Here is a 20,223-nt window from a genome sequence, read left to right on the forward strand (position 1 = left end):
ATGGGCGACATTTGTCCTTAAATTCTATTCATCACAACCCTCTGGCCTTTTAGTTTCTGGACTGTGGTGGATGTTAATCTGACTCAGTGCTTATTGTCTTGAGAGGATAAAATCCTTGTTTGTTTTTTTTTTTTTTTTTAGCGTTTTAGTTTCTGGACTGTGGTGGGTGATAATCTGACTCAGTGTTTATTGGCTTGAGAGGATAAAATCCTTGTTTGTTTTTTTTAAGATTTTGTCGAGATTTTTGTTTCTCTCTCAAAAAAAAAAAAAAAAAATTGTTTCTCTCTCTCAAAAAAAAAAAATTAATTCAATGATACCTTGACTTTACAAACATTTTAACGTCTAGGTTTTTTAAGTTATGAGCTGCTGCCTTGTTGATTTTTTTTAAATTTTCATGGCTTTCTGTTGTGGCTCTGAACTGAACTGCAATGCCCTCCCAAGAGAGCCTCTTGGTGTAGTCTCTGATGCACTTAAAGACAATTTGGAATAAGGCATTCGGGGATGGCGCTACACTGTGGGCAGGGGCTGCTATAGCCTTGTCAGAAATCTGTGTAAACCCAGTTAAGCTCCTACAGCACTTTATTTGAGATTCTAAAATCCATTTATAATTTATTTTCTCAGCCATCCAATATATTGGTCACGCCACTTTTTGCCCCTGGAGAGAAAAAATCCTGTAGCCATTCCCGCAAACAGTCAAACACAGACACATATACAAAATGAAAACACTTTCAAGAATCAACTCTGACTCAGCACGATGTAACTCACTATGCCACACTGCTTGAAACTACATATCCAGCACGCAATATGTACAGTAATCAACCACGGAATAAATTAAACTCAAGAGTCAAGCTACCACTTTTTATTTTATGATGGCTGACAGACATCAAGTGTGACATCCACTTTTGACTTAGGTTTAAACTACCGATTGTGGATCCTTTTTGACAATAAAAATTCTGCCTACATTCATGAAAGCCTCATCCGGAGAGTCAAGTCTTGTCAAATGTCACATCTTAATTAGACATAAACTCCGGAAAAGCTGGAATGAGTTCCACGTGGCCGCAGAAAGAAGTCTTTATGGCGGCTGCTTCTTTTCTGTACTCATGTTTCATTCGTTCAAGGGTAGCCAGGCCCAGGATGGCATGGGCCTTCTCAGGTTTCATTTAAAACAGAGTTCATTGAACACCGAAACAAAACAGAGATTGTCTCCCACTCATCGGTTGTGATTTTTTTTTTTTTTTTAAATATGAAAGAGCCTCAAGGGAGGAGGGCTACATCAGCAGGTGGGCCGGGTTGTGAATTTTCAGTTTGCGAGGCACATTGCGGCAGGCTTGCAGGTCGCGATGGTTCTCCTCACCACAAAAAGTATGCAAAGGACGGCAGTCTTTGTCACCTTCGGGGGACTGGTGACCTCCTTCATCACCACCTTCCTTCCGCTGTGGAAGACAATGAATTCGGACTTGAACGAAGTAGAAAACTGGTACTCGGGACTGTGGCACATGTGCCTCTATACGGAGGAGGTCGGAGTGCAGTGTAAGGCCTACGACTCCTTGCTGGGACTTCCTGTTGACCTGCAGATCTCCAGGGTGCTCATGTTGGTGTCGGTATGCACCGGCGGATTGGCTTTGCTGGTTGCCCTGCCAGGACTGGACGGGGTGCGTGTGTGTTTGGACAAGTATGCAAAGAGGAGAAGCTTCCTGATCCTGGGTGGGGTGCTGGCCTGTGTGGCGGGGATCACCACGCTGGCTCCGGTGTCCTTCGTGGCATACACCACAGTTGTGGAGTTTTGGGATAAAGGTTTTCCCGATGTGATGCCACGCTGGGAGTACGGAGAGGCCATGTTCTCTGGATGGTTTGGAGGATTGGCGTTGCTCACCGGAGGGACTTTGTTCTTCATAGCTGTGTGCATGGCCGACTATGAGCTGCGGAAAACAAGTGTGACCAACAGTCCACATGTAAAGCGCAGGACACGACACTACCGCAAGACTGAGGTTTTGTAAAATTGTGTATACATTTTGGAGTTGACTAATGCTAGCTGGCTATGTGTCGATCATTTTTTTTAGATCTGTGATTCTATTGTGACAAAAGTAAAGTCTCGTCTTTGTTGTTGAAAGTCAGATAATCATTACAAAGCAATGGATTTTTTTTTAAAAGTGACAACAGAATGACTGATTTATCAAAATAATGATGGAGTTTTCATTTTAACAGCAGGTTATCAAGCTTCTGGCAAATTAGAGCCTATAAACATTACACCATTAATCTCAGTTAGCTTTGATTAATTTATGTGATTGCGAATCACAGAAGAAAAAGAAAAACACGAACATGGTTAGTGCTGGATGATTTGTTAAAATCCAACAAGTCATAAATGTCATGTTTCGGTTTGTGACCAACAGGTGGCACTGTAGGGCTCTCCCTGCAGCTGCACACCTGTTGGTCGTTTGTTTGCTGCTGTCATGTTTGTTCCGGTCATGTTTCGGTTATTGATAGTTTTTGCTTCAGTCATGGTTTTGGTTTGCTACTTTGGATTCTTTTTGTTTTCAGGACTTTGTTTTGTTTAGAATTTAGTTTTCTCTGTGTTTTAATACAATTTGTCAAGTACACCCTGCTCCTCCCTCTTGCCTGCCTTTTGGGGTCCACCACCACCACCTCGCAACGTGACAATAAAAAATGATGAGATTGGCTTAGAATACGCTTATGGTTTTATCTATCTATCTCTAAGTGTTGTAAAGAGACTCTGTTTTATTTTATATATGTGATACGTTCCACAGCTGCAGTAATACTGTATTGGATTTTTTGAAGATGGGCAGCGGGGCTGTGGGGGAGCCTTGTCTAGGCCATCTACCACCGGGAGTCATTAATGCACACTACTCTGTAGTGATGATTAGAATTCACAAAATGTCACACGGCGACTTGCTGACATCGACTGACTGGATATCAATCTGCCTTCCTTGTTGCTTTAATGCAGGAACACTCCCAGGATCACTTCAATCTTCTGGCGGCTGATGCCGCATGTCGTTTGCATATTTTCTTCCCCCGAACCAATCTTGATGTCTCCTTCTCGCATGCTGCGCCATAATTCAATTAAAGTGGTTGCCTGAGCGCTGAGCTGTTGTCTTCCCGCACTTTTATCATCCTCTTGTGTCAAAAGAATCTGCGTGGTGTTGTCGGTGACCTTGTCTCAGAGATACACGATGTTCCTCATGATTAAACATGCCGTATGCACTTTTTGTTCATTTTTGAGTCAGTGTGATAACCTAGAGCTGAAAAAAAAAATCTAAACTAAAAATCAAACTATTTTATTGCAAACTGCTCAGATTCCGAATGACTGTGCACAAAAGTTAGAAAAAAAAATCAAATAGACCCTTAAAAATCTGTTGTATTTCTGCTATTATATAACAAATGCTCTTTTGATCAAAAACATCTTTGCCAGTCAAGTTCCATGTTATTTTTCACCAACATTTGAATTCCTTGGAAAGTTTCTGCCTTGATCTCATTATAGGATGCAAGAATTGCCCGAGATGCTGTTCGTTCCTATTGTTGACCCACTTTTTATCATATTTGTTCAAACTGTCAGTATGGTCTGAGAGTAGAGGACGTGACTGAAATGATCCGTGGAAAAAAAAAATCTGCCCTCTTTGACACCACCTAGTAGCTCAAATTTGAGAAAAACAAATCAATCAGAGACAGAAGGTGCGACTGACTTGGTGTCAACCATTTCGCATGCACACAGCAGTGGCCTCGAAGGAGCTTTGCTGAACCTATGGCGAGAAATCCACCTCCAGATTTTTTTGAATGAACTCTCAGCCATATAAGTTTTAAATGCATGCTGGTGTTCAGTACACATGCGTGTTTCACGATGTTTATTATTACAAAGCCTCTAATTGCAAACACAGAGGCAGCGCATTGAGAAGATTTTTGCTCATTTTGACAGGCAAATCATGTCTTTAGTATCTGAAGGCAAGGCGGAGAGGGTCTGCACTGAAAAAGCCAGCAGAGAGAGAGCGAGAGAGTGTGTGTGTGTGTGTGTGTTTGGGAACGGGGGAGGGAGTGGAGGGCATGGTGCGAATTCATGCTGTGTTAGCATCCCCTCAGCAACTCCATCAATACTGCATACAGCTAAGAAACTGGCAAAGGTTCGCTGTGCTGCATTTACAGGCTCGGCCAGTGAAAGAGAGCAACTCCCACGACCGGTCAGCTCAGTCTGCTGCTGCTGAAAGGGGCGCGCACACACACACACACACACACACACAACAGCCTGTGCTGCATCAAGAGGGAGCAAGGAGGGACACACGGAGTGGGAATACTCTGAGGGAGAAGAAGGAGTCCCACAGAGGAAGTGGATTGTTGGGGAGTAGTGCAAATATGTTCTCTGCACCGCAGCGCTCCATGCACCTGCTCCAGGACCGCAGCGCTTTTTGGTAAGCTCTGCTTGACACATTTTTATCATCTATGGGTAATTGTTTGAAAACAGGACCTGAAATGGGCAAATTAAGCAAGGGAAAGTGTCTCATTCAGAGGGCAATGTAACACTAGTAACTCTACAATGCTGGAGAACTTCTTTAGAATTTTGGAGCTACACTCGCCCCCCCAAAAAAATGTATATGTGTGTATGTCTGAGTGCGTTTGTATCTATAGCCTGTAAAAAAACACAACTTGTTTTTTGTGGCTAAAACAGTAATTTAAGTTGTATGTATATATAATACACACACACACACACACACACACACACACACACATAAACGACTGACATTTGTGGCAGCAGCGTTAGTAATCAAAACAATTTGCTGAGTTTTATTTTTTTAAGTTGGGGGACAACACAAGGAGCAATAAGTTCCGGAAACTCTTAATTCTTTGCTGAGGAATGTGTTCATACCAATATTCACAACAGCAGAACTTAAAATATTTTTGAACTGCGTCAACTTAAAACTTATGGAAGTTTGTTGTCTTGAAATTTTTTTTGTAACGGTATGGTAAAATAGTTGCCTGTGGATAAAATGGAGGCTTAAAATGTCCCATTTCACTTTTCCATTGCGTCACAGGGTCTTTAGAAGTTGCTGAAGATCAGCTCAGCAACTATTTGGGTATCTCCCGCAAAGATTCAATTGTAGAGCTCCCTCATTTTCTTTGATAGTTTGTTGTCACGACTCACTTATGTAGTGAATAAATCCACTCTCAAAGCTTTTTTCCAGCTCCTTGCTCACTTTCGATCTGCGTCCTCCAGCTCGGGGCGCTCGCTTCTTTTCATTGGACGTGTTTTTCCCGATGGCAAATTCTTTGGGGTGCAATGCTGAATTTTGTTCAGCAGGTTTTGCTCTGGGTTTGTCCAGCATTTTCCCACTTTAATTTGCCAAGAAAACTTGAGCTTTAAAGATGCCGCCTCTGCTCCACAGGTGCTGTAGCAAAGACATCTACACATGGCATGTAGAAAGTTGTCATAGGAATATTTATTTTATTTTATTTTTTTGAGAGGAAAAACGTTTGGCATCTATTTGAGGTGTGACATTTATGTATTCAAGTGGATAATGTATGGCTTTTAGAGGGGAGGCCCCAATTTGAGGAAATACACTGTTAGTCTTAATTTCTCTGGACGATTCATTTGAATCATTCTTCATTTAACTAGTGACAGATGAATAGCCACTTTCAAGAAAAAAAAAATTAAAGGAATGTTGTTTGCAAGTGGAAGAAGTATGCTGGACACTTACAAATTATACGATTTAAAGATAAATGTGATCCGATCATTTCCACTTTTTTTTGCACTCCACACAATTGCAACCAGGAACATTAGCATTAAAGCTAGTGCTAACACATCAGGAGAGGTGTCCTGGCTGGTGTTCCAACGTTACTTTTTCTTCACTTGTCATTCCACAGCCTGTCATGTTCAACCATTGAGCAAACAAAGCGCATGACCTCTGACAGTCTGGGGACGATTAGGGCGGCTTATCTTGTATTTGATGAGCCAATAGGATATGCAAAGTGAGGGAAACTGGTGCGGTCGACTATTTCGTATGTGGCTGGATTGCAAAGAGCTCTTGTGTGAAGATCAGAGGGAGCGGTCACAAACGGAGTCGGCGGACCAATACCATACCAGACAAATGGTACAAGAGTATTTTAGAGCATTTCCTGTTACAATTTGGTTTTGTCATGCGGCGAATACAAATATTGTGGTCCTGTTCGAAGCTATGGACGTTTCGCTCAGATTGGTGGTGCTCAACATTCCTGCTTTTCTTGGTCACAGTCAGGTTATGGATCGGGCGACCAAGCTACTAATTCTCCCCCGCCCCTACCGACATTCCTGTAAGCGGTCTTACAATTGGAGGGAAATGAGTGAAAGTGACAGCTTCTCGGCAGACTGGATTATTAGCATTGCTTGGGGACGCGCTCGACCAACAGCCAGCAGCTGCCATTTGCGTCATATGTTGTGACGAACAAATCTGATTAACCTACTTTACTTTGGAGCAAAATATCTCGGGCTCGCTGGAACACCCGGATGGTCTGTTGTTCATTACAAAGTTGCAACAAGTGCACGAGAGGCGATCTTAAACAGTTATTTACGGACGCTCCGATCCAATCGTGCTGATCAGAAACCAAGGCGGATCACGTGATTTTTAGCTGATCGGGGATAAGGGCAAGAAGATTGTTTTACTTCCTTTTCAGAGTTTTGAGAGGTCACGAAGGTGACCAAATAATTCAAAGCGATAAAAAGCTTGTTAAATTGAACAGTAGTAACACACACATACACACGCGCACATCCGCCTATCGCACGGTTGTTGAAGACGCGAAGTTAAAAAAAAAAAAGTAAAAAATACTGAACTGTGCAGCACTTAAAATTTGTACGTACAGTATCTATGGCATAGAAGTGAAGGAGGGAGAGTCTGTCACTCAAATGCATGAGTGCAATTGGTAAATGAGGCTATCATTGCCAATAGCCTCTGAAATCTAGTACAGTATAGCGTCTCTCCTATCCTCTCACCTGTTTCCTCCCTTTGTCATTTTTTCCGTTGCAGTGAGATGGTGTGTGTGTGCTCGAGTCAACCGCCAAGTGTGTGGGGCATGAGTCGCCAACTGCAATTTCTTTGCAAGTGTCCATTTCAGGCCGTGATGCTTGATGCGCATTGGGCCCCACGATAAAAATTCACTCTTAACGAGATCAGTTTCCGACAAACCACATGAAGTCGGACGTCATATTAAAGCTATTGATGGGGACTTTCCATATCTCCAAACTCTTATGTTGTCACTATGCTCTTATTGTAGAGATGCAATGACTTTTTTTTGTTGTTGCTTGAAATGGCAACCAAACTCCACCGCTTATTAAAATCTACAACCAATCACTTGATAGCCATCATCTAGTGGTTTCAAATGTTCAGGGTCAAGTATCTCTGACACAATAAATTCTACTGTTCTGTCATTTTAATCAGACTGTCTCCAAATGATGGACATGTGGCAGGTCACTGAAACGGTTTTGGGGGGGTGATTGCCAAAGGTCAACACTAAAAGGTCAAACAGCATACAAAAAGGATGCAATTTGATGGGCTTCGTTAGTGCAACAGTGGGGACAATTTTTACAAAAGTTTTACAGCAGCAAAGCAGACAGTACCGGGGATAAAAACGAGAAAGCAAAAACAAAAACAAAAAAATCCATGCCATTTTTTTGCAATCTCAACTCAACCCCATTTTTATAGTACAACTGACAATCAGCAAGAGTAGAAAAGGCAACAAGATCCAGTCAAGAATAATGGCTTTCGTCTAATTGAGTATACCTACTGTATGAGGTCAATACACGCGTAAACAACAGATAAGAGCATTTACTACCGGAAAACATGCAATGCCTGTTTTTATGGGTGGGGGGTGTATTTTGTGTCCAATTGCTGCAGTAATTAAAAGGCCTCTATCACGAGCAAGTTACTTTGCAAAGTTGATCTCCAGTGACTCGGCCTCAGCAACAGAGAGGCCGGACACAGTGGGGATCTTTCCACTTCTCATTTGGAACTTTGCAGCACACACATCCATTCAGCCGCGCACACTTTTTTTTTCCCCCCCGTCCCTGAAGTTCAAGGACTTAAAGATGTGCGCAGAATAGCAAGTAGCTCTCTTGGGTTTTGCTTCACGTGGGTAACTCACTTAACGGACGGCTGCGTGTTGTAAGACGCAACGTGCCGCCCCGCACGCACTCAAAATGGGCCGAGCTCGGCGGGGAGGCACTGTATCCATGCGAGGTTCAAATACGAGAGCTGCTCGAGATGTGGGCGCAATTTGGCAACAAAACGGGGGGGGGAGGGGAGAGATTTTGAAACTCAAGGGGCCCCTCGCTTTCCTTTCGTGTGCACTGTGACAAGAAAGTTAATAGGTGTCGGAGTGCCGTTAATATTTAACAGTTCCCCTATGCAATATGCATGAACAACGGTAACCATGTGTGGACTGATGTCGTCAATTGGCAGGATTGCTTCCTTTTTACGAGCACCCGCGTGAGACAAAGCAAATTTGAACGGACTGAGATTTTGGAAAAGCGCATTGCAAATTCAACGGGAATGATTATTTCTTCAACGCTTTTGCCGAGGTGCAAGAACGCAGCCGTCGCGCTGTCACCTTTGTTCTCGCATAGGTTCTTGAAGTTTATCATCGTTGAAAGGTGGCACAAATAAATACAGCTCAATTGTGTCAATGTGGACAACAGACTACAGATGTGCCTTTTACAACAATACATTGCTGCGAGGTCAAAGGACAAAATAATATATTACAATGATTTTTAAGGTTGCTTTTTGGAGCGGCTTAGTTGATATGACTCCTCCTTCTCTTCTTACAACAACGATACTACGGTACTCCGGGTTCTGTGGGTGCCCCTCCCAAGGTGGATACCAGGGACTAGGGGCCACTGACCCCCCCTAACCCCCCGAGATGCACGGCACTGATCTGGACAAGCCGGCAGCCAATGGCAGTTGACAAAATATGTCACAACCAAATAAAACAAACACACAAAGAGATAACTTTAAAAGTGTCCCTCTGGGAGACAAATCGGTATCTTGTTGTGATTGCGTCACAAGTGTTGAAAAGGTGCAATGACGTGTTTGGCTGTGCATGTCGTTGATGTGAAGCGCTTTCTGTCCTTGCAGATTATGTGGAGGGACTGACAAATATCCATTGTGGACCTGCAGGTTCTCATACATTTGATTCTGTGACACCACTGCAACGTAGGATCCTGAGGGTAGAGGACCTGACCCAAACTCGCCTCCCCTCATCTCTCTCTCCCCCTCCCTCCCTCCCTCCCTCTCCCTCGGTTTCCATCAGTCCTGAGCCCACCATGGGAGGATGCTTCTCCAAACCCAAACCAGGTGACCGACACCTCTTTCTTTGTTTGCTAGGTCAACCCGGGAGTTATAGAAAAGGAAAATAGTTGCAGTTCATTTTCTATTGAATGATTTTAGACTTGATCTTGTGATAAAACGTCAGCTGGCATATAAGCGCTAACTCCCCAGAGGCCTAAAGACAACAAGAAGTAGAGAACGCTGACGTATAATCAGATAATGCTCAGTTTCGATTGCCGATGTATTAATTAATTTGATACTTCTCAATATATACTGTACGTTAACATACCTGGTTCAGACTTTGTATGTGCTGTATTCTGATTGTGCAGTGTCCCTAATATTGTGGCCAATGTGCATTGGAAACTGTCTTCAGGATGGACAAAGTATTTCATATTGTTGCTTTTTTTGATGAGCGAGCATCATTGTCGGCAATAATAGCACAGTGTACGGTTTAGCTTTTGCACTAAACATGAAAGAAAAAGAAAAAAGGCGATCGCATGTGAGTGCGGAGCTACGACAACGAGATAGAAATTCAAACGGATCACAGCTTTCCTTGTGCCCTGAAGTCTCACCTAAGCGAGGGAACGTCCATCAGCCTCATGAGATTTCCTTCAACTCCGCCAATTGCCCACACTGTTACGATTTTCCATTAGTTTTAATCAAGACTTACTCAGCGGGAGAAAATTCCAGACAGATTACTTTGTAGGACCTGGACAATCAGCACATTTTCCAGCCAAACAGACACGGCCTGCTGCACTTAAAAAAAATAAAAAAATAAAAAGACACCACTGCAACCATATTTTCATGTGTAGAAAAGCCAAACAGTCGCACATCCGCTGAAATTAATATCATTTCAGATCTACGCAACTTTTATGCAGGTAAATTAAAAAGGTTCATTAAACTGTTATTTTTTTTTTTGCATTATGTTAATGTTTATTTAATCGAAAATTTCTTGACTCTTTGCCTTTCTCCTTTAAAAGAGAAGGAAAAAAAGTGGAGGAATGTTTTAGCAGACCTGTTCATGTGATATTCATATTTTTAATTCTAATATAAAAGTAAATATAATTGAGCACCATGAGTATGAACAATAAATGACTTAAGGATTTTGACGCAAAACCGTTCAAATGACTGATGACAATTATCCTCATTATTAATGAAGAATGGATGGAAAGGACTCACTTAGGCAGGTTCCCCCTCTAAATGATTCCATTCACCTTTTTTTTCCTGCTTTCATTTGTTCCACTTGTGACTTCATTTGTCCTTTGCTTGCGTTCGTACGGCCCCTCTTAGTTGAGGGCAGCTCCTCTAATGAAAGAAGACAAAAAAGTTACTCCAACGCACTGTTACCCGTTGAGTCAAATTCTCCAGTATTTGCTCAAATGACCATGTCTGTGTTGTGCAGTTGAAGTCAAAGTGGAGCTCTCTCTCCTGGAAAACGAAAAAGAGGTGGACGGCCTTTCGCCGAACGGCAAGGCCAGTCCCTTTGCAGACTGCAGACCGAACGGGGCTCTCGGACACAGCTCGGACGACGACTCCGCCTTGCTCCAAGCTTACCACAGATCACGGGACTATGTGGAGGCCTCTGTCTGTCATGTCAAAGATCTGGAAAACGGACAGTGAGCAAAGGAAATCTTACGTTTATATTCATTGACCCGATAACATGATAAGCTGTCCGCTGTAGTAAGCGTAAGCGCTGTCCCTTTAAGGGTTAAACAACTATTGCTGACCTGGAAAGATCCAGCCGGCAAATGGAGAGCTGGCTGGTGATATGAAATTAAAACAACAGCCCAAACTTGTTTGGGAATTTGGCTTGTCGTATTGGGATACAAAGAAAAACTATTTTAGTGTCGGCAGTGATCCGGTAAAACGTACGCTTATTTCCAGTATAATACTGTATATGTTTGTCCAGTTAATTATTAGGGGCGGAGCAACGACTGCTGCAAGATCACTCATGTTTTTGTAGAAATGATTGTGATGATGATTCTTATTGTTCTTCATCTTCTTCTTCTTATCGTCATCATCATCAGGGCCTGAGCACTAAATTCTAAGTGAAGGTTCCTGTTGTTTTTGTAGCAATGACAATTAGTCATCTAGTGCAGGGGTGTCAAACTCATTTTTGTCGCAGGCCACTTTGGGGTTACGTCTTCTGTCGGAGGGCCGTTGCGATGGTGAAACTAAGTAAATGTTTCTATATTAAAACTTGAACGCAACAAATTGATGGATGACCTGTTTTGACATCGGTCAAGTCATCTATAATAGTTTGTTCAATTATTGTTAGCGTGAGTGTTAACAGGATAACAAAATTATTGCAAAATCTCAACGTTATTCATTACGCGTGACGATTTGACATTTCGGTATAGATTTTAGCAAGGATCATGGAATTTAACACACATGATTTGCTTTCGCGGGCCACATAAAATGAAGGCCTGGGGGCCAGATCTGGCCCCCAGGCCTTGAGTTTGAAACCTGTGATCCAGTGGTTCCGATTGCATGATTGTCCATGTCTTATGTTGTATTGTGTTATACTTTTTTGTCATTTTATGTTAACTGTTCTGTAAAGTGCTTTATAAACAAAGATGTATTGTAATATATTGTATTGTAAAGTCACGACATCAACATCATGTTCCAGGATGCGAGAGGTTGACTTGGGATGTGGCAGAGCGCTGTTGATTAAGGAACATGGCGAGTTCTCAGCGATGGGCCACAAGTGTCCACATTACGGCGCACCACTCGTCAAAGGTAAATAAGGTTGAATTCCGAAAAGACTTGACATCTTTTCTTTGAGCATAAAGGAAAAACGCATTGCGTGGTTCAAGGTGTGCTGTCGAAAGGACACGTGCGCTGCCCGTGGCACGGCGCTTGTTTCAACATCGCAACAGGCGACATCGAAGACTTCCCCGGCCTGGACAGCCTGCCGACCTTCCAGGTGACCTTCCCAGTCAGAAGCATTCCCTGCATTCTGAGAGCATGTGTGTACACAAGGATTACGTATGCTTGTTTACTTCAGGTCAGAGTTGAAAAGGACAAGGTCATCATCCGAGCAAACAAGCAGGTAAACCAGAATGAATAAAAAGCAGTTACTAATTCAGTACGATAAACGACCTGATTGAGAGCTCTAAAACCTTTTCAGGCTCTTCAGTCGCAGAAACGGTCAAAGGCCATGGCAAGATGTTCCGCGGTCATTAACTCCAGCACAAGCTTGACGAATGTTTTAATTATTGGGTCAGGTCAGTGTATTGAGCTCTTTTCTTTCCCTTTTTTTTTGTGTGTGCATGCTGAGGGAAAGGAATTCATACAATACTCACAAAAAGTTGGGGGATTTTGGCCAGTGGGTGAAATTTCATGGCCGACCTAAAAATAGACTGGAACTGTAACAGGTGAACTTCATTTGACCCTCCTTCAACTTTTGAATGCACAGTTCCAGCTTTTTCGTTTTGTCAGTCCTCTTTGCGCAACTTTTTCAAATTCTACATTTTGGAATTCACAATAGATTTTTGATCCACGAATTGACCAATACATTTCCATGGATGTCTACCCCATGACTCTTACGATCTCTTTGATGATGATGATGACACTCCAAGATTACTGGCGACTTCCCTCTGATAATCTGTTGCAGCCTCACAATGGCATGGCATTGTTGATCAATTGTATTCGGCGTCGTCTTGGTCTCATGATTACAAAATGTGAAGAGCGTGATGGGTTGTTTAAAAACCAATGCTAGTTAAACCAGCCAATCTATTGGTCTATTGGTGTTATTTCTTCTCTTGTCAAGACTGGTCTTTCTTTTGGGAGAGTGACCAAAAATAAAAGTAAAACGTGCAGAGTTAGTGGTTGGATGCTTGCTGAACAGAGATCTCATGAGATGCGCCGATATCTCGCTTGACGTCAGCTGTGACGGTGGGTCAAACTCTGTGCAAACTTTAGAGGCGCATTTCATATTTTTGTTTGCATTCCAAAGTGTGCAACCTCATGGGTGTTTCCATTTAAGAGGTTCCACTGTTCGCAAGCTCCACTATTTATAAAGCGTCCCATCAGATTGTGCTGATGTCACCCTTGTACTTCTCGCATCCACCAGGGGTCATTTGCATGACACCAGAGGAGGGCAACATGCTGCTCTACATTACATGTACCTGGCAGCGCATCTCTATTGCACAAAGAGACATTTTTTTCAGTCAATCAATTTAAAGAGTGAAACTTACACACGTTCATTAAACATATTTTTCAGAAGGCCAAATCATATTGTCATCTTGTATTTTTTTGAGATTGTAAATTTGGGGTTTTCATTCATTAAACTTATTTAAAACAATAAAATCATGAATCCGGTCCAGAGTCACACTTAAAAAAAATGTGAACGACTGAAATAAATGATGTTTTTCACGATAGCATCTCGCAACAATCACAGGCAATTGATGGGAGTTATTGCAGTCCAAGCAATAACATGAGTGGTGGTGACACGTGTGCAGGTCCAGCAGGTCTAGTGTGTGCAGAGACGCTGAGGCAAGAGGGCTTCACTGAGCGCATCGTCATATGCACCATGGACAGACATCCTCCTTATGACAGGCCTAAACTGAGTAAGGTTTGTACACAGACCCCAAAACGAGATAGTTGGTCAAGAGAGACCAGAGAGATCGTCCACTGTTTTGTTTTGTTTGTTTTTTTTGTGGTTTTTTTTGGTTAAGAATAATGGTAGTTACAACTATAGTCAAGATGGCCTTGATAACATTCCCAGATTGTTTTTGTTGGACTCGGTAATTGTGGGAGAGAAGTTCTTCTTTTGACAAACTTTCTATTTAATAGATGCATTCAGCACTAATGTACTAACCCTCAGTCCCTAGACAGCACAGCGGAACAGCTGAGGTTACGTTCCAGGGACTTCCTGCACGATCACGACATTGAATTGTTCACAGAAAAAGAGGTGAGAGGTGGTGAACTCACAATCGAAGAGTAGCTGTTTAAAACTTCGTTTCAAAATCAATTTCACTTCAATGGTTGAAAATCAATAAACATTTCCTACAAATGATGAATACTATATATCCTTTCCCATCTGTGCCAGTGACGTATAGCAATAGGAAGAATAATTAAATGGTCTTCCACTATATGGCAGAAGGTACAATAGACCTGTGAATCCACCTCTTCCGTTGGCATTCATACAACAAATCATTATTTCAGTATACAGTACACATTTTTGTTTGCTGGTGCGCTGAGATTTTTCTGATGTTAACAATATTTCAACATGCCATAATCAAAACAGAAATGTGTTCTTGGTGCTTAAAAACAGTCCCCCGTCATTTAATTCTTACATTAGCAAACAGATTTTTTTTTTTTGTTGCATTGATGTTTTGAGAACATAAAGCTTTATTGTCTAAAGTAACCATATTTGTTAACTTTAAACTGAGCCCAAAAAAGATTAAGGAATTATGTTCCGACATTTAAAAACTCTTCACAGAGGATGAAGTGGCTCTTAAGCTAATCAAATGAACGAAATATTAGCTTTTAAAAGTCTCCGCTCGACCCGAAGAAGAATGTTATGGTCGACCAAACTAATTTACATTCATCCAGTGAAGTCAGAACAATACATGTTTTTTAGATATAACGACATTTTTGAGGTATGGCTAACAGGTTGGAAAGGCTAACTATTGTTAGCTAACGTTGCTCATTAGCCAGCACACAGATCTTTGTAAAGTAACATAAATTACACTGGAAGACTGAGATTCTCCTGCAATGCTTTGTAAAAGCAGCAAGTTAAGTAAATCAAAATGACCAATGAACATTCAAAGCCTTAAATTCACAAGAACACATGGTTGGAATCCATCTTAGGTCATTAAACAATGGCAATACTTTCAAATGGAATACAGTTTCACTTGTCATTTTGTCATTTTGCTCTTTGGCCATTCAATTTCGATTATCTTGCGACGGTTTATGCACTTCTCAAAGCTGACACTTGCTTTGTCTACAGGTGGTGGCAATAGATGTGAAGATGCGCTCTGTCACCTTTGAAGAAGGCTTGAGGATGGAATACAGAAAACTCTTTGTCGCTACAGGAAACAAGTTAGGGGGAAAAGAAATTCCTCATATCTTTTTCATTTTGCTGAAAATAATCAAATGTTTTTAATTTCCTGTTGAAAAGACCCAAACCTCTTAACTACAAGGGCGGGGATGTCAGGAATGTTTTTCACCTCCGGACGCCTGAGGACGCTAACAGCATAGCGAGGCTGGCCAACAACAAGAACGCTGTGATTGTGGGAACATCATTTGTCGGTAAGAAATTGAGTATGAAATGGTGATTTGAAATTGTTGTCTATCACTACGGGCTAATCTTGGTTGGTTAATGCTAAAGCTACATCTACAGTCCTGTTTTCTGCATGTTGAATGCTAATTTGTCTTGTGCGCAGGTATGGAGGTGGCTGCAGCTCTGACTGACAAGGCCCACTCTGTCTCGATCATTGGGGTTGAGTCAGTCCCATTTAAAAAAGCCCTCGGTGAGAAAGTAGGGAAAGCCATCATGAAGGTATTTGCACTATCAACCGAAAATAACCTGCAGTTTCACATTTCGAAGTCTGCCCTCATTTCTTCGTCACGTCTATGTTGATTCTCCCTGCAGCTTTTTGAAGCCAACAGGGTGAAGTTCTACATGCTGAATGAGGTGTCAGAGATGATTGGCCATCATGGACAGGTATTCACAAAGTGAGAGACACAGCATGATGCTCAGTTGCTAAAGTCACACGTAATGCATCTTCAAAATGTCACACGGCCGTGGTGTCAAAATCTGCATTAGAATGGGGTGTAGTTGAATGCAGAACGATTGCTAAATTTGGATGGCTTGCTTGAAAAGAAAACCTGGTGTCAAGGTCAGACTGCTGACCTTGAACACCCAGTGCTGGTGAACTGTAACAGAAAGGTCCTCCCGTCACATTTCTTTCAAGACTATGACAAGTATCTAGGACTATCCATTGTTGATATTCTTATATTGGCCCAAGTGTAAGTGTAATGTATATTCAGATACTTATTTTTATTCTTAAAAACATACCAGTTTAATATTGGAGGCCGTTTTTTTGACGTTACTGATTTATGACAAGATGAGCAAATCGTTCCAATAGAGTGACTTTTCAGGTTTTGCGCATTTACAGATTCTTAAGTCTTGCCATGTCAGTCCTACTAATTAAAACATGAAAATAACAAAACGTAATGGTGAATTCTGTTTGCGTTTCTTTACGTCAGCTGAAAGAGGTAGTGCTGAAGAGTGGCAAAGTCCTGCGGGCAGATGTCTGTGTCATCGGAGCTGGTGAGCAAGCCCAAATTCCGGTGACTTTTTATTGTTAAATATTTCAGGGAGCATCCCATCCCATCTGTAGTCATTAGATCTAATATTGAGATGCGAACAATTACTGTACTAACCCATGACTTGGCACTTTCTAAAGCTAGTGGCAGCTGAGCAAACATTTTTTTCCCCCTTAGGCTCATACAGCAAAACAAACTGTAGTTTCGGGATGAAAAGTTAGTCTCTTTTCTACTATTTGGACAAATGCTGTTTTTCTAGACTTGACAAAACGGACATGTGGAAAATGGGAAACATTACACCTGTATGTTAGTGAGCTCACTACTCTTCTCTCCTGCAGGATGTGTTCCAGCAACAAGCTTCTTGAAACAGAGCGGCATTCACATGGACTCAAAGGGCTTCATCACCGTCAACAAGGTATTTTGCGAGACTGAAAACTCTCTGTGTACATCAATCATGGTTGAGTTCTCGACAAGCTCCCACACCACGTTTGTACAATATGAAGTGGTTAACGATGAGTGTTATAATTTTTCATCGTTTCAAGAAATGTGCCAATTTGAAATTTGCATCAGTTAGTGGTGAGGCAGTGAGTGCTGACAAAAAAAAAATATATGGAAAAGTTCCCTTGACAGCACATTGCGTGACTTTCATTGAAAGAGTACGCGAAACAACAGAAAAGTGCTGTCATTTTCCTGGCATAATGTACTTGTTCAATGAGCAACATTTGTTTCAATAAAAATGTTGCATGTCACACTGATAAAGATTCACTAAAGCACCCTGACTGGTGCGCCAATATTCCATAAACCACTGTAATATGAATTAGGGCGTCCTTGGTGTCAACGGCACAGATTGCTCCTTGCATCTCTTTTCAGTACACTGCTTATATGATTTTGAAGATGTGATTTGAAGGTCAAATTGTCGCTGTCTCTGAGATGATGCAGACAAATGCCGAAGGGGTCTTCGCTGGGGGAGATGTCGTGACCTTTCCCTTCTCGCCACGCAACAATAAGAAGGTTAACATCCCTCACTGGCAAATGGCTCACGTGCACGGTGAGTGTGTAAGGACTGCGTGGTGATTGGGCAAAGTCATGCTTTAAAGTTGGATTTTTACCTACGGCAGGAAGGGTAGCAGCTCTCAACATGGTGGGCAGAGTCACTGAGGTGAAAACAGTGCCTTACTTCTGGTCAGCCATGTTTGGGAAGACCATACGCTATGCAGGTATGTTTACTGTGCAGGAACCACAACGGGCCTTGCTGAAAAGTTTGTGTGCCCAATTTCTAAAAAAGACTGCTTATTATTAAGTGTCTTTTTATTTATTTATTTTTCAAGGTTATGGGGATGGATTTGATGATGTCATCATTCAAGGTGATCTGGATGAACTGAGATTTGTCGCATTTTACACGAGGCAAGTGACATTTATTTATTGACCTGTGCAACACAATATACTGTCGGTCAGAAAAATCAGCCACGTGCTGGAGAATTACAACAGCAGTCATCTATATATAATTTTCCTTCATTCTGACGTTTTATTTAATCTTGTGTTACTTGGGGAATTTAAGTATGAAAATGATTTTTTGATCTACCCCATTCATGTCAGCTTTTCTCTTCATAATGAGTCCCCAGTAGGAATTCTCTGAATGGATTCATGTTATTTTTGTTAACTATAGTTATATATATATTATCATATATATTTGAATCTATTTGTGTATTATCATTGTTTCTTTGACTTCGGCTGGGTCATTTTCAGGGGTGAGGAGGTGGTTGCGGTGGCCAGCATGAACTACGATCCCATTGTGTCCCGAGTGGCTGAGGTCTTAGGATCCGGAAAGACGATTAAGAAACGAGATGTGGAGTAAGTCGCTATCCAAGACTTAAACCTGGTCGTGATTACAATAGTCTTTATGTTCTGTACGGTTCCTGAGCTTTTGAAGGGAAACATGACAAATTTGTAGAACACAACTTGTGACTTTCATCACATGACAAATGGGGGACTCGAGTTGACTTATTGTTCCACAAAATATGTTGCTTGACTCAGGTCACAGCAATTATGGTATTAAAAAAATACAATTACAATAAAATAAGATACTATTAAGATGTATGATTTAAAAATATAAATAAGATGAAAGATCTGGAGACTGTTGAAACGTAATCTTCAGTAAATTTATTCTAATATGCAAAGGAGGGCACGGTGGGCAACTGGTTAGCACGTCATTCAACCTTCTATTTCTTGCGCAATTTTAACGGCGCATTTTCCCCTAACAATTTCTATTTGTTATGTTCCAAATTTGAATGTCAATTTTCTACAGTAGTGCTATTGTTTGATTTTCTTATTTGGTGCAAGTTGACTTTAGTCTCATGTCTTTCATTTCGACTAATGCATTCACAAAAATTGGAGGATCTTCTTGGCAAGTAATCGAGTTGCTATTACTGCAGATATCATTACTGGGCTTCGGGGCTGTTTCACAAAATGGCCAACGTGTAACTCCATAACGTGTCTGTCTCTGTTGGCTGTTTGATGTAGGACTGGAGACATTTCCTGGTTGATTGACAAGGGCTCCCAATAACTTCACGTGTACACATGCACGGAGCAGGTGTGCACTGTAGTTCTGGATACAGACACTAAATGGTGCTGAGACAAAAGGCAGCTATCTCTAGTCTGAGATCTGTGACTGTTCAATCTACTGAAATGTAACAGAGAGAGAGCGCTGAGTCAGCAGGACTTTGGTGACCCGACTTGTCATGTTTCAAACCATCGTGGATTCGGCTGCAAGATGTCATTTTCATGTACCTTTGTTTATAACAAGCCATGAATGGGCATTGACAAGAGTGTATATAGCTATAATCTTGAATGCGCTGCCCTGCAATAAAAACAACTTCTATTTGGGCTGATTTATTTTTATTTTTTTCCGAATAATGCATTGAGTGTGTTCTTGCACACAGGCTTATCCGCATGATACATTTTCAAGTTTTCTGTATAGAATCTTCACTGGACCCTTCAATAGTCACACATGCATCATCTAACGCGATCCAACAAAAGGGGTGCATCCAAGATTGATATGGATCTCATCTGAGTGTGTAAATGTACCTTGCGGTGTGACTTGTGAGTGACTTTGGAACACACGTGCAGCTTTAATTTGTACTTAACATATAAAGATTAAATTATACCTCTTACTCATGGCTGTCTTGCTAGATTGCACAAAAGGTTTGATCTCTTTGATTCCTCATTCATGCTTGTATGTCAGATTAACTGTAAATTTTGTTTAACACAATACAGGATGATGATCATGATGATGCTAATTGCTAATAGCAGTCTCCTCCATTGGGATGTTTTATTACTAACTCAGGGAACTAAGGTTTGTGGCCTCCATCGGTACCCTGTACTTTTTCAAGAAAGACATTTCCTGGTGAAATTTTTATTTTCCAGTTATTATATCTTCACTGGTTCTGTTTGTATGAATTAGAGACACTGGTAATATACAGAGCTCCAGCGTAAAACACAAGGTTTTTAAAAAAATATATTGTTCATCCTACAAAAGGAGCAAGGATAGGATTTTTATATCTTTGAAATAAAGGTCTTCTGCCTCACGGAATCCTTCATTACTCCAGCTGTAGCACTATCTGATTCCATACATATACTCACAGAAAGCAAA

At 41.5% G+C, this 20,223-nt stretch overlaps 2 protein-coding genes and 1 long non-coding RNA gene across 4 annotated transcripts; 2 read left to right on the forward strand and 1 right to left on the reverse strand.

Moving 5' to 3' along the window:
* The first annotated feature begins 859 nt into the window (after window positions 1-859).
* Window positions 860-2,139, forward strand: cldn26 (claudin 26). Its single transcript, XM_019866964.1, has one exon. The coding sequence runs from the start codon at window positions 1,341-1,343 to the stop codon at window positions 1,995-1,997; it is 657 nt and encodes a 218-aa protein (XP_019722523.1). The 5' UTR covers window positions 860-1,340; the 3' UTR covers window positions 1,998-2,139.
* Window positions 2,140-4,118: 1,979 nt separating this feature from the next.
* On the forward strand, window positions 4,119-20,158 carry aifm3 (AIF family member 3). Of its 2 annotated transcripts, none has more exons than XM_019867134.1 (20): window positions 4,119-4,415; window positions 9,105-9,323; window positions 10,699-10,912; window positions 11,926-12,035; window positions 12,113-12,222; window positions 12,304-12,348; window positions 12,427-12,523; window positions 13,760-13,872; window positions 14,125-14,211; window positions 15,253-15,344; window positions 15,424-15,554; window positions 15,689-15,804; window positions 15,898-15,969; window positions 16,515-16,578; window positions 16,913-16,989; window positions 17,505-17,622; window positions 17,693-17,791; window positions 17,903-17,978; window positions 18,321-18,425; window positions 19,095-20,158. In XM_019867134.1, the coding sequence occupies exons 2-20, from the start codon at window positions 9,293-9,295 to the stop codon at window positions 19,135-19,137; spliced, it is 1,800 nt and encodes a 599-aa protein (XP_019722693.1). In that variant the 5' UTR covers window positions 4,119-4,415; window positions 9,105-9,292; the 3' UTR covers window positions 19,138-20,158. The 2 variants fall into 2 exon arrangements, with proteins under 2 accessions (XP_019722693.1, XP_019722694.1); XM_019867135.1 differs by having other exon boundaries at window positions 9,147-9,323.
* On the reverse strand, window positions 10,244-10,767 carry LOC109514228 (uncharacterized). The gene is made up of 2 exons (XR_002167953.1): window positions 10,681-10,767; window positions 10,244-10,601 (listed from the first exon to the last, which is right to left on the reverse strand). It is a non-coding gene; the product is annotated as an uncharacterized LOC109514228 (long non-coding RNA).
* Window positions 20,159-20,223: the final 65 nt, after the last annotated feature.

This window comes from Hippocampus comes, unplaced genomic scaffold (genome assembly GCF_001891065.2).
Source record: "Hippocampus comes isolate QL1 unplaced genomic scaffold, H_comes_QL1_v1.1 scaffold322, whole genome shotgun sequence".
Taxonomy (NCBI): domain Eukaryota; kingdom Metazoa; phylum Chordata; class Actinopteri; order Syngnathiformes; family Syngnathidae; genus Hippocampus; species Hippocampus comes.